The 12,397-nt window shown below is 43.2% G+C and overlaps 2 protein-coding genes across 2 annotated transcripts in view; one reads left to right on the forward strand and one right to left on the reverse strand.

Annotated features, from left to right (window-relative positions):
* Positions 1-5,603, reverse strand: part of LOC123095825 (histone-lysine N-methyltransferase ASHR1) — a 6,758-nt gene extending 1,155 nt beyond the window's left edge. The window contains exons 1-14 of the mRNA XM_044517392.1: positions 5,446-5,603; positions 5,350-5,391; positions 4,999-5,144; positions 4,727-4,861; positions 4,573-4,627; positions 4,371-4,489; positions 2,812-2,900; positions 2,633-2,714; positions 2,410-2,508; positions 2,108-2,186; positions 1,879-1,998; positions 1,678-1,784; positions 1,090-1,159; positions 119-182 (exon numbers count right to left, since the gene is read on the reverse strand). Of these exons, the coding sequence (XP_044373327.1) occupies positions 119-182; positions 1,090-1,159; positions 1,678-1,784; positions 1,879-1,998; positions 2,108-2,186; positions 2,410-2,508; positions 2,633-2,714; positions 2,812-2,900; positions 4,371-4,489; positions 4,573-4,627; positions 4,727-4,861; positions 4,999-5,144; positions 5,350-5,391; positions 5,446-5,515 (1,277 nt within the window). The 5' untranslated portion in view covers positions 5,516-5,603. The remainder of the gene's footprint in view (positions 1-118; positions 183-1,089; positions 1,160-1,677; positions 1,785-1,878; positions 1,999-2,107; positions 2,187-2,409; positions 2,509-2,632; positions 2,715-2,811; positions 2,901-4,370; positions 4,490-4,572; positions 4,628-4,726; positions 4,862-4,998; positions 5,145-5,349; positions 5,392-5,445) is intronic.
* A 186-nt stretch (positions 5,604-5,789) lies between these two features.
* LOC123095824 (serine/threonine-protein kinase MPS1) lies at positions 5,790-12,142 on the forward strand. Its single transcript, XM_044517391.1, has 6 exons — positions 5,790-6,240; positions 7,775-8,206; positions 8,291-9,138; positions 9,755-9,946; positions 10,724-10,885; positions 11,030-12,142. The coding sequence occupies exons 1-6, from the start codon at positions 6,033-6,035 to the stop codon at positions 11,525-11,527; spliced, it is 2,340 nt and encodes a 779-aa protein (XP_044373326.1). The 5' UTR covers positions 5,790-6,032; the 3' UTR covers positions 11,528-12,142.
* The last annotated feature ends 255 nt before the right edge of the window (positions 12,143-12,397 follow it).

Genomic DNA, 12,397 nt, shown 5'->3' on the forward strand with positions numbered 1-12,397 from the left:
ATCAAATGGAGAAGTAAAGTGGGGCAAAAGATCCAATTTCTCTATACTAGCATGGAAAGCTATCACATCATAGATGACACATGAACGGAAGTGTGTGGATAGGTAAAAGTACCCTTACCATTCGAGCTTTCCACAAGTATAGAATTGCAGTCCAACCATTGGATGAAAAGGTGGGTAAACTCCTGATGAAAGTGCAACAACATTAGCGAACATCGAGTTTTGCCATAAACAGTGAGCTAACATAAGGAAGAGCAATGAGAATTTGAGAAAACATTCTTTTCAATGAAAACAGTCAGCAGTTTTTATTGTATCGCTTGCAAATGTCCTTTCAAACTGTTAAGATCGTATATAAACTTTTGCCCTTGCCCTTCCTTGCTGATATAATGTTCTACCAGCTACTATGCGGCCTGTGGGTTGTGGCCAAAAATATCAACATTGTCATGCAGCAGCAGTTGCAGCATTATAGATACTTATTGTACTGATCATGATAGGGTTCTCACTTTTTGTTCACTGATAACTTTCTCGCGCACTATTCAAGATGATATTTTCATCTCAAAACTAAACAATTAACCAATGTCGTAACTTACATGTTCACGCTTGATCCCAAATGCGCGTCCCTCGTAAATATAAAATCACGTGTTTCTTTAGCAAGTGCTATCAATAAGTGTAGTTTTGGAATTTGGGATTTCAATGAAAAGAAGCATAATAGCAGGTTTCAACCTATGAATTATTTCTTTACGAGACAAAAACAGATCATCCTAAGTTCACTCTTCACTGTATCTTTCTTTATGGGTTAACCCCACAGGTTGCTGCCTATCAAACTTTTAAGACAAAAAAAATGAGAGGCCTAAAAAACAAGATCAAACAGGAATAGGGATAACAGATGGAAAGCACTTCCTGGCATGAGATTGAGACAATTTTCTTACAAACATGCAAAGTTTTTCCTGAAGTTAACCTTGGACGTCAGAATATGATTTGGTAGAATTCAAACCCTTTAATTCAGAACCATGATGGTGTAAAATATATATTATATAATTGTATAGCATAAGATATTCCCAGTTAAATACAATAGGATCAAGGTTGCCTTACTTTCATAAACTGGAATAGTCAATCTGCAATACATCAATGCAGTCTGCCAATCTTGCAACTCCATATATATCTGCAGCAATGGTATGCCTGGTGAGATAGTAGATCAAGTGAAGTTGCATGGGTGAATGGCAGTAGTTACTCATACAGTCATTCTAGTAAATGTGTTGTGCATCCCTACTTTACTTACTTACGAAGCCTTTTATCCCAAACAAGTTGGGGTAGGCTAGATATGAAACCCTTTCACGAGGACTTCCCAGGAGGTCACCCATCCTAGTACTACTCTCGCCCAAATGGGTTTCATACCCAAAAGACTGGCTAGTTTTTACGTTGGCTCGCCAAGCCTATCACAACCCTTAGATATGAAACCCTTTCACGAGGACTTCCTAGGAGGTCACCCATCCTAGTACTACTCTCGCTCAAATGGGTTTCATACCTATGGGACTGGCTAGTTTTTACGTTGGCTCGCCAAGCCTATCACAACCCTCCTCCTTTACCCGGGCTTGCGACCGGCTATGCCTAGAAGACATAGGCAGAGTTGTGTTGTGCATCCCTAAATAGTTGTTTTTCCTACACAAGCTAGAAATATACCTTCAGGAGTGTTTCACGTGTGTGAAGCAAAGTGGTCGAGAAAGAATGGTAATGCTTCTGTTCTAACTGCTCAATGGTCTTGTACACTGAACCTGCTTCACTATTATCTATATTGCTTATTAAGGTAGCAAATTTTGTGAAATACAAAACATAAGCTTATTAGATATATTTGTTTCAGAAAAAAATGATAGCGAAGGATACTTCCAGATGAAAGAAACGAAGAAGCTTTGTCAGACAACAGTAATATTTCACTCGACACCTTCTTTACCTCTTCTTCATCTCTAGAAATGCTACATTTCTGGCATGTATAAGCCTTCTTTCCTGGAGATGTTGAATAGAGATAGAATGTAAGATAAAGAACGATTGCTCATGATTTAGAATTTTCTTTGTTCCATCTCTTCATTTATTGTTTTCCTAATTTCCAACCAACCCGAGTCAGGCAGCAGAAAGCCATCACACTTTTGGTCCTTGCATCTGTATCCCTCCAGGAGAGCATCTTCCTCAGAATCCTGTAACATTGACGAAAATGTAACAGAGCTCTGACTTGAAATTTTGTAGCAAGGTACATATATATCATATATGTGTCATGATTTTTTCCGGATTTTTCACATGTTATAAATGTGTTTGTTAGTGGCCTAGTGCACTAGTAGACCCTCAAAGGTGCTAGTGCTATATGCCCCTGTCAAATGTTAATTTCCTGGGGAAAATAAAAAAAGCGGCAGAATGGAAAACCTTAATACATCGGGGACATGTGCAGGTGAAGAAGTACTGCTTGAGATCATTGTGTCTCTTCAAAGTGGTTGCTGCAGTTTCGATGTAACTTATTGATACCTGACAAAGCATATGCATCCAACATTCTCCAGAATGAGAGGAAATGTAAAGAAAAAGAAAGCATAGCATGCATGTTAACAAATGAATGACGAAGGCAGAAGACAAAAAAAAATACTTTCCTTACCTCAGTATTGCTACTCAAGGGTTGCAACGCGCGTACATATGCAGTCCGACCCTCAAATAACAAAACTGCATTTGGTACACAACTTTATACCAGAAAAGGGTAAATACAAATACAATGATTTATCAAATGATCAAATCTGAGAGAAATGCCAAACAGGTGAACAAAAGCTCAGATACTACCTGTGGTTAATAATTGATATAGCAGGAAACAGTCCAGTCCCAAGGGGCCTCAGTTCAGGGTCACATATGGTATGAGCATTGCAGGCAAACTGCACACATGTAGAAGACGATAAACCATTCACACTTACTTCATAAACAAGTTATGTATCATAAGGTGTCATGTGGTGCTACCACTACCACCGGCACGACAAGGCTAGCTCCGACAGTAAGTTGATCAGTTACAGTCGGTAGGGACAGGAACAGAACTGCCGGTGATGGGAAAGCCAGGTGGATGTTGCAGGCCGACATAGAGCTATCTTTTATCTGCTTCCTTCCAAGTTAGTATATTTACTTCCAGTTACATTTGTTAAACTAAGATTTGACTATATCACTTTGTTAGGGCCAGTCTTTAAAAGGACTTGGGCACAGTTTTATTCTCAAGCAAGAACTAATTAACAAGAAAAGGGAGATTTGTCTCTGAACCCGGCCCTTCCCACAGTTGCACACCTGTACTTGGGTCGGGTGCACTGCAATCACGGCACTGCCCAAGCCCAGGGGGTTGGGTCTAAGGCTTCCAATTACAGCTAAGATCTCTAGCACGTGACAATAAGCAATGCCAACTTCTGTGCACACAAAGGACTAGAATTACAGAAAATGGCCATGCTCTAAAACAAACTTCAATAATTCAAGGGGAAGATGCCCTTCAGTGCCCTTATAATAAAGAAGAGTCAGGCACCCAGAAATGCGACAATGAAAGGTCGGAGTCCACACCTTATGAGGCATAGCTACCATCCGAGCATTCACTCGATCTCAACATGGCCATGGTCTAGGCGGACACACACTTTAATTTAGTGCTTTGCTATCAAAGTATACTCTTCGTTGGAATGGTCCAAACTATTGATAGCAATGACCGAAGAACACAGCAAAATGTATAACTGGGATAGAATAAGTATTACGACAACATGAGAGAGGTGTTTTGGCTCCCGGGTCCCTTGTGTCAAAAAACATATTTCAAAGTTTCATAAAAAAACTGAAAACAATTCCACGTGTACATATAGATGTGATCAACATGATGTAAAAAAAAACTGTTTTAATTTGTGGGGTGCAGAAAAAACAAATGTGTGGATCTACAATACTGAATAGCATCTATTATAGATCCACATATTTGTCTTTTTTTTGTGTAGCACATATTATCAAATTTTACAGGTTAATAAGAATGTATATGTACTTACGGAAAGAACTACAGATTTCTTTTAACTTTAAAGTGTATTTTCGATTTACAAAAAGGGCCCATTTCGCAATATTTAGAGAACACATGCCTTTTCTCCAGTAGCATGCTGGTTTATCTACACAGGAAGTGTTTAGACCTGATTTTACTCTACTCAAACAAGACCATATAAGCCCTTGGTTACTTGAGATATCAGGAAATTAGGAGAAACACAAGGGCATCAAACACGCACAATAACACCTGAAACCAGCTGTGTTCATCAGCATAATGCATCACATAATTAATTTGAATCTCCGTCTACTATAGCAGTTTGAACCTAAGGAAAAACATATTATGGGCAATTGGGCATTACCTTAGAAAAAGTGTGTGCAATTTCCTTAAGATCAAGTTCAATTGAAGGGAGAATCAGCTGCACAAGATTAGCCATCTGAGCATAGAGGACCAATTGATTATCATCAACCTTCGAGATGTCTATTCATGCGAAGTCAATCCAACACTCGCAAATCGTAATCTTTATAATTATCATGAATCAATGTGTCAAGAGGGCAGGATACGGGACTCCAACGCATCCACTAGATCGTAGTTATCTGTTGCTGAAGATGGAATGGCCTGGAAATAAAGGTAGTATCAAGCCACTGATGCACTGAAAATACAGAGGTATTGTACAGAAAGTTTTTTTGTCAGGAATAGACCAAACCAGCCCAATACCTTCTCGCTTTGCAGTTTTCTTCTTAGTATGAGCTTCACCATCAAACGGATTGTAGGAGTAAGCATCTTCTTCCTTTCCTCTGTGAGAGCTGAGATGGCTTGACACTCGAGTTGATGCAGCTTCCATTCTTCTTTCTGCGTAACAAAATTTCACTTAAAGAAGTGACATCACTGAAAGCATAACAATCACTATAAAGAATGTTTACGCATGGCGACAGAAGCATGTATCTGCCCATCAACGGCGTGAAACAATCGAAGGGCAGAGTCCGAACCTGGCACACGCTCCCGCAGTACCAAGCTACTCGACAAACCGAGCACTTCCGCAGGTTGCCGGAGGCGAAGCAGTGGTCGCAGCTCGATCCAACCGAAATCCTGTTGGGCGTAGAAGCATAGGGTTCTTGGCAAATAATGACCTCCCCTGCAAAACCGTCGGAGAATCCCACCACATGAACTTGATTATACATAAACCAGCGGGCCAAGCTCGACTCAAGGACCAGTATCGTCCATCTCAGCAACATCTACGTGTGCCATTCATCTGGGCATTTCGTCGAGCGGTTCGTGTGCAGGTAGGGACATAGGGGCAAAGAACGGCTGCGGCCGAGGGAAGGGGAGGGCGGGGTTACCTGGGAAGAAGCTGCGGGCGGCGACGAGGCCGCGGCCCTTCCCTGGAACGGAGGCGACGGCGAGGCCGCGGGCGGCGACGAGGCCGCGGCCCTTCCCTGGAACGGAGGCGACGGCGAGGCCGCGGCCGGCGAGCTCGCGCTGCAGCTGCTCCGCCCACACCGCCATCCCTTGCCGCGGGGACGCTCCGCCGCTTGCTGCTTCACCGGACGCTTGAGAAATCAGAGCGGAAACAGTTGGGCCCCACCGCGCTGGAAGTAGTGAGGCCGACTTAACCGGGCCAGACGGGTTACGACTGATTAAAGCCCATAGTGGGTTCTACGATTGGGCTTTGGACAGGAGGCCCTGCTAGCCCAACCAGCACGGCGGCGGCATTTGTGGCAAAAAAAAAAGGTTTTGGTCCGTCGTCCTGCTCGCTCGGCTTCCATTTCAAAATTTGGGGGCTCCGTCGCCATTCCCTCCTGCCCCACCCCCACCCCCGGATTCGCTCCGGCTCCGCGTCCCACGGCCGCCGCCGCGCCCGCGCCGCCCCACCGCGCTCCGGGAAGCCGCCGGCTCCGAGCGTCTCCCTCCGCGACCCCCGGAGCAGCCGCCTCGAGCTCCGGAACCCTAGGGTCTCTCCCCCACCCGGTCCGCCTCTCCGGCGAGATGCCGCTGGGCCCCACCGCCTGCCCCGACGCAGCTGATGGAGAGGAGGGGTAACTTCCTCCGGCCCCCGGCCCCCGACGACGCCGCGGCCGCCGGCAGGAGCGCCACGTTCCCCGCCGCCGGGGACACGGGCCACACCAACCTCACCTCTTCCTCGGGCTCCTCCTCCTCATCCACCGTCACGGGCGACCCTCTCGACTTCCTGGGCCAGATCCATGCGGCCTGCAAGCGCCAGAGGCCCCTCGGTGAGCTCAGCCACACCCTAAGCGTTGCTGCTAGTTCCATCTAGGGTTATGCATTTAGTTTAACTTTTGTCACATGCAAATCGAACTAAGTTAACAGCAGTAGCTTCAGGGCACGGGAAATGAACCTGCAGAGTAGATCCTGACTGTTAGTGCTAGCTCTACTTTTGTTTGCGGATGGTGAGCTGTGATGTGCTTATTTTGTAAGGCTATGTCAAAAAGATGTTCTAGAAAGTCTATCAATCGGTGTGGCAAATTAGATTGAAGCGAGATATTGTTTGTTATCCGAAGGTTGTTATATCACATTTCCTCTCAGTTGCTCTGCAATGCAATTGTATATTCACTGCAGCTTGATTAAGGAAAAAAATGGTTACCCAAACACCTTAAGCATTGCTTCCATCTAGGGTTATGCATCTAGTTTAACGTCGGTCACATGCAAATCGAACCAAGTTAACACGCAGTAGCTTCAGGACACGGGAAATGAACCTGCAAGTAGATCCTGACTGTTAGTGCTAGCTCTACTTTTGTTTGCGGATGGTGAGCAGTGATGTGCTTATTTTGTAAGGCTATGTCAAAAAGACGTTCTAGAAAGTCTATCAATCGGTGTGGCAAATTAGATTGAAGCGAGATATTGTTTGTTATTCGAAGGTTGTTATATCACATTTCCTCTCAGTTGCTCTGCAATGCAATTGTATATTCACTGCAGCTTGATTAAGGAAAAAATGGTTACCCAAACACCCTAAGCGTTGCTTCCATCTAGGGTTATGCATCTAGTTTAATGTCTGTCACATGCAAATCGAACCAAGTTAACACGCAGTAGCTTCAGGACACGGGAAATGAACCTGCAGGTAGATCCTGACTGTTACTGCTAGCTCTACTTTTGTTTGCGGATGGTGAGTTGTGATGTGCTTATTTTGTAAGGCTATCAATCGGTGTGTCAAATTAGATTGAAGCGAGATACTGTTTGTTATCCGAAGGTTGTTATATCACATTTCCTCTCAGTTGCTCTGCAATGCAATTGTATATTCACTGCAGCTTGATTAAGGAAAAAATGGTTTTAAAGTTTCAGACTTGAGCTCAGTTTTAAAATCCTAGAAATTAGTTTGATGTTTTTTTTGTTTTTGCAAAATTCCTATGCGGTTTGTATCTCAGATTTCCGTCTATATGGAATCTAGACCTTCTCTTCTCATGGATTATATTAATTTAGATTCTGTCTATACGGAAGCTAGACTTTTCTTTAGATGGATTATATTAATTTAGATTCCGTCTATACAGAGTCTAGACCTTTTCTTCACATACTAGAAAATATTTGAAATAAATAAAATATTGTAATGTTATATGTGGAATTTTAACATAAAGCTGAGTTATCGTCCTGGTAAAAAAACATTTTTGTGGTAGGCCCTGTTCCCGGTAAGAATTACAGTTAAATTGTCTTTCCGATTCTATTCCCTGTCCCTGCTACAGAGAAAGATGCTCGTTTCCAACCGAATTTGTCTAAAATGCGTTGTCATCTTGTTTTAACTTGAACTTGCCTCAGGTACAACACAGCGTGCAACTCGTATCCTGTTGCCTCGAGGTGAGGGGCCGGCGAAAGCTGGTACCAGCCCTTCTGTTCGACAGAGTTCTGGAGGAATGGCTATGCAGAAGCAGAGTGGCGTGCTGGCGGCCTCCAGGTTGCAAAAGGTGTCACCTGATCAAAAGGATGTTAACGCTGGTGCAGGAGTACTGGCATCAAATCAAAACGACATGTTGACTACACCTTCCATGTTGAGTACTATCACAGATGGCCATAATCAGATTGCTGGTCAAAACGACCAGCAGAAGAATGAAATGAATATGTTTGTGGACAGGAATAAGTCGTCGTTAGATGTTTCTTCATCTCGGATCACATCTCGAAATGCATCAGTGGCCGTCGGTTTCAAGAAAGATCAGTTTTATTCAGTTGGCGATTCACACTTAACTTCTCAGGGTAAGATTCCTTTTTTGACTCTGGCTATTTTGTAAAGTTAAATGCAGACCTGTTTCTGTATTTAGTTACCGGTTTACATTGCAGGTGAGAATGTAGGAGTAACCACTGACAGTAGAATGGACAGTATGTTGTCTTATCTGCATTCTGTTTCATTGTCAGCAGGAGATAATTATCATGTGGCTCAGGCAGCACATGATCAAGGCGGGAAACATCAGAAGCTTGAGCTAGCTGGTGCATCAGTTGAGATGGATGTCAAGTATGATGCAGCAAATTTGCCTCAAAAAGTGATTGAAGAAGCTTGTAATCAGAATCATGGAGAGCCAATGACCCGTTGCTCTGTCGTTGGTTCTTCTGTTACTGCTGTATCACTACATTCAGGGCAAAATACACGAGTTCCTCAGAGTAACCGATATGCTTCGCCAATGCAGATGCCTGAATGTACAGTGGAATCATCTGCAGCTATACCGGGTAGTGTCCCTCCCAAACAGCAAGAAGCTGCAATGCCATCAAGTGTTGGTGATTGGAATCCTAAAAACCATCAGGTTCCTAATACAACGGACAAAGCTGCCCCTGGCAATGGAGGTTTGCCATCCCAAGGCCAAGGGTTATCTGCTAATGAACAATCTACGTCTGCCAAGGATGGGGGTACTTCGCAAGCAAACAGGGATCAGAAGGAGCGCCGAAAAAAGGGTTATGATCCTGAACATTTCTTTAAGGTGAACGGGAAACTTTATCAGAAACTTGGTAAAATAGGTTCTGGTGGCAGCAGTGAAGTTCACAAAGTTATATCAATGGAACGTGCAATATACGCCCTGAAAAAGATAAAGCTTAAAGGTCGTGACTACCCGACGGCATATGGCTTTTTCCAAGAAATCGGTTACCTAAATAAGCTGAAAGGAAAGAGTAACATCATACAGCTAATTGATTACGAGGTACTGGTATTAACCTTATCTCTACTAGTTTTGGGCTGCATATAACTTGATACTTGTACACAGCATCTCTATTGAGTTATCGGACTCATTTTCTGTGTTCTCGGAGTATTTTATTAAATGCAGAGGGATGCTATGATATTTTAGTTTATTTACTATGCCGTACAGAAAATTAACTTCTATTGTCTTTGAACTGGAAGCTTCTTGTTCCCTCTGCTCCTTGTATTGTCTAGAACTTCTCTCATAGCTTTTGCCCTTCAGGTGAACGCATAACAAAATCATGTCCTTTGAAATTTCCATTGCTTGATATTTTTTAAACTTCTATACAATTATGGTTAGGCTAGCGCCAATGAAACTCGAAAAAAACCCAGCTAGCGGAAAGTTAGCATCTTTTCTTATCAGGAGCCTACTTTGCCTGTGATTATTAAAATTTCAAGTTTTCAATCTGTCTTGCTGTGTGAAACCTGATTACGAATAACTGTGGATTGCCGTAAGATATGCCACTCATCTTATTAGTTTACAGAGGGAGTAGTATTTAGCGGCAGCACTGTGCACAGGATACTTTCACTGTATAGAGGAAATATTATCTAATCTACCTAAGGCTTTTGGCATGTATCAGGTCACTGATAAAAATTTACTTAAAGAAGGCCCTATCTCACCTCGGGATGGAAAAATTAAGGATGATCAATACATTTACATGGTCCTTGAGTTTGGCGAAATTGATTTAGCACATATGGTTGCTCAGAAGTGGAAGGAGAGGAACAACTCAAATATGAAAATAGATGAAAATTGGCTGCGGTTTTATTGGCAGGTAACCTTTATTTAATTCGATTTAAGTAATAGCATAAGGCTTGAGTAGAGGACAATTAGCTTAACTATGAACTAGAATGTAGGTGGATACCTTTGATGCAAGCTTTTCTTCCAAATCTTCAAATCAACATTAAAAAATTGCTCTAGTTGACTCGGTGAACCAAATCATGTTAACTTATTGTAGAGTATGTTATCAATTTATCCAAGAACTATTGTTCCAGATTTTAAATGGCATTGCCTCTTGCCGAACTGCTACACAATTTTCCATTGTTCATTTGTATGTGTCCTGCTTAGGTTAATGCTCCTGCATTCTATTGAGTTACTGTGCTTTTAAAGTTTGTACTAGACCCCAATACGTCTTCTGTGCAATGTAGGTTAATATTTTATACAGATAGAGCTGGAAGTAGTGCAAATTTTAGTCATGCATGTAATGTGGCTCTGTTAAACATATACTTGCTCCGTCCCAACATGTAATGTGCAGTGATTCATTGAGACAGGGCTCTGACCAATAATTAATTGATTAGTGTGTGGTTGTGTATGTGATATAAAAATGCAATCATTTTAATAACATCAATTTTATGTCACATAAACCACATGTCTTTGTTAGCCCAAACCTTCTCTTAACGAATCAAAATATACACCTTACATTTTGGGGACATCGGTTACTAGAACTTGTACCTGCATTATTAATAATGAATGCGTTCAGATAAGTGGTTATTTTATTCTGAATTTCAAAAATCCTAGCGCCTTCTCAAATTTACCTTGTTTTGTGTTTTAGCAAATGCTTGAAGCAGTCAATACAATACATGAGGAACGGATAGTGCATTCCGATTTGAAGCCTGCAAATTTTATGCTTGTGAAGGGATCACTGAAGCTAATAGACTTTGGCATTGCCAAAGCTATAATGAATGATACGACAAACATTCAGCGTGATTCTCAGGTACCGTGGGATGCAATTTGCTTTCGCTCGTTTATTTCTGCCATTGCATATACTTGTTGTATTAGTAAGAATATTACTGACCAGTCACATCAAGATTTGTTGTATCTGGCATGCTAATCTTTGATCTCTCCCTGTAAAGAGCAGGTAGGAACACTTAACTACATGTCACCCGAAGCATTGCTATGCAATGAGCAAGATTCCAGTGGGAACATTTTCAAGTGTGGTCGGCCAACTGATATCTGGTCTCTTGGATGTATTCTTTATCAGATGGTGTATGGTAAGACACCATTTGCAGACTACACGACTTTCTGGACCAAATTCAAAGCTGTTACCGATAGGAACCACAAGATCAGTTATGAACCGGTCGACAACCCATGGCTTATTGATCTCATGCAAAGGTGCCTGGCCTGGGACCGAGACGAACGGTGGAGAATACCTCAGTTGCTTCAACACCCCTTTCTTGTCCCTCTGGTGCCACGGGATTTGCCTCCCATCGACCCTGATCCTGATCCGTGCAGCATGCTGATGGACCAGGTCAGACCACACTGGGACAATCCCGAGGTTGCCAGACTTTGCTCCGAGCTTCGAGGCGTGATTGCAAAGTGCAAGGAGGATCAGAGCAGTCAAAGCACTGAAACGTAACACAGCGTAGCGTCGACGGTATGTCGAGGTGTGGCACGCATGTTACAGCTCAGCGCGCGCCATCTTCTCCTCGAGATCAAACATCATTTCCGACGATTCGATAGACAGCTACTGAGGCACTGCAGGTGTTGGGCAAGATTCGCGGCTGACCATCACCGATTTTTATGGCTCATTGTGTTGTCACGGAAGTTCAGCACTTCATTGAGGATTCCATGTACGCGTCGTCCTGAGGTCGTCGTTGGTGTGTGTATGTATGCCCTCCTCTTCGGCTTATTTTGTTTGTCCCCAGAACAACCGGTAACCGGGGTACCTTTTGTGACACGAGGTTTCCTTGGTAGGATTCTTCTTCCTGTTAGATGAGGAACTAGGCAGGTAGGTGGTGCTTTAGTCTCTTCTTTGTCTGTTTGGTTCTTCTGAATTTAGGTGACAGCGTCTGTTGTAATCTGTATGTAAATAGCGCACCTGCATGATGAGTTGGGGTGGCAGCGAGAGGGAGGCATTGTTTTGGTAGTGGGCTGGGCATTTTTTGGTGCCCGGGTGTTAGGAGGAAGGTGATGCAGGCAATGCCATGGCAGGACTGACTGATGTTAGAATTGAAGATATTTAGTAGCTGTATGTTTGTTGGGCGCAGGAAGCATCTTATCGATTGAACCCATGGAACGAGCCCGCAGCACCTTATCGACTGTCCAAGCACGTTTTTTCAGATAGGCGAGCCCCATCTGGTGGAAAGTGTTGGTGCTTTCCACTTTGCAGGTGCATCTTCTTTTGTAGTCCAGGTGCAAGGGTACATTCATGCTCACGCGCGTACGTCGCTTCTCTCCCCTCGGTGCAGTGGCCAGCAAGCCGTGGCCCCTATTAAGGTCACGGCAG

Source organism: Triticum aestivum, chromosome 4D (assembly GCF_018294505.1).
Source record: "Triticum aestivum cultivar Chinese Spring chromosome 4D, IWGSC CS RefSeq v2.1, whole genome shotgun sequence".
Classification (NCBI taxonomy): Eukaryota; Viridiplantae; Streptophyta; class Magnoliopsida; order Poales; family Poaceae; genus Triticum; species Triticum aestivum.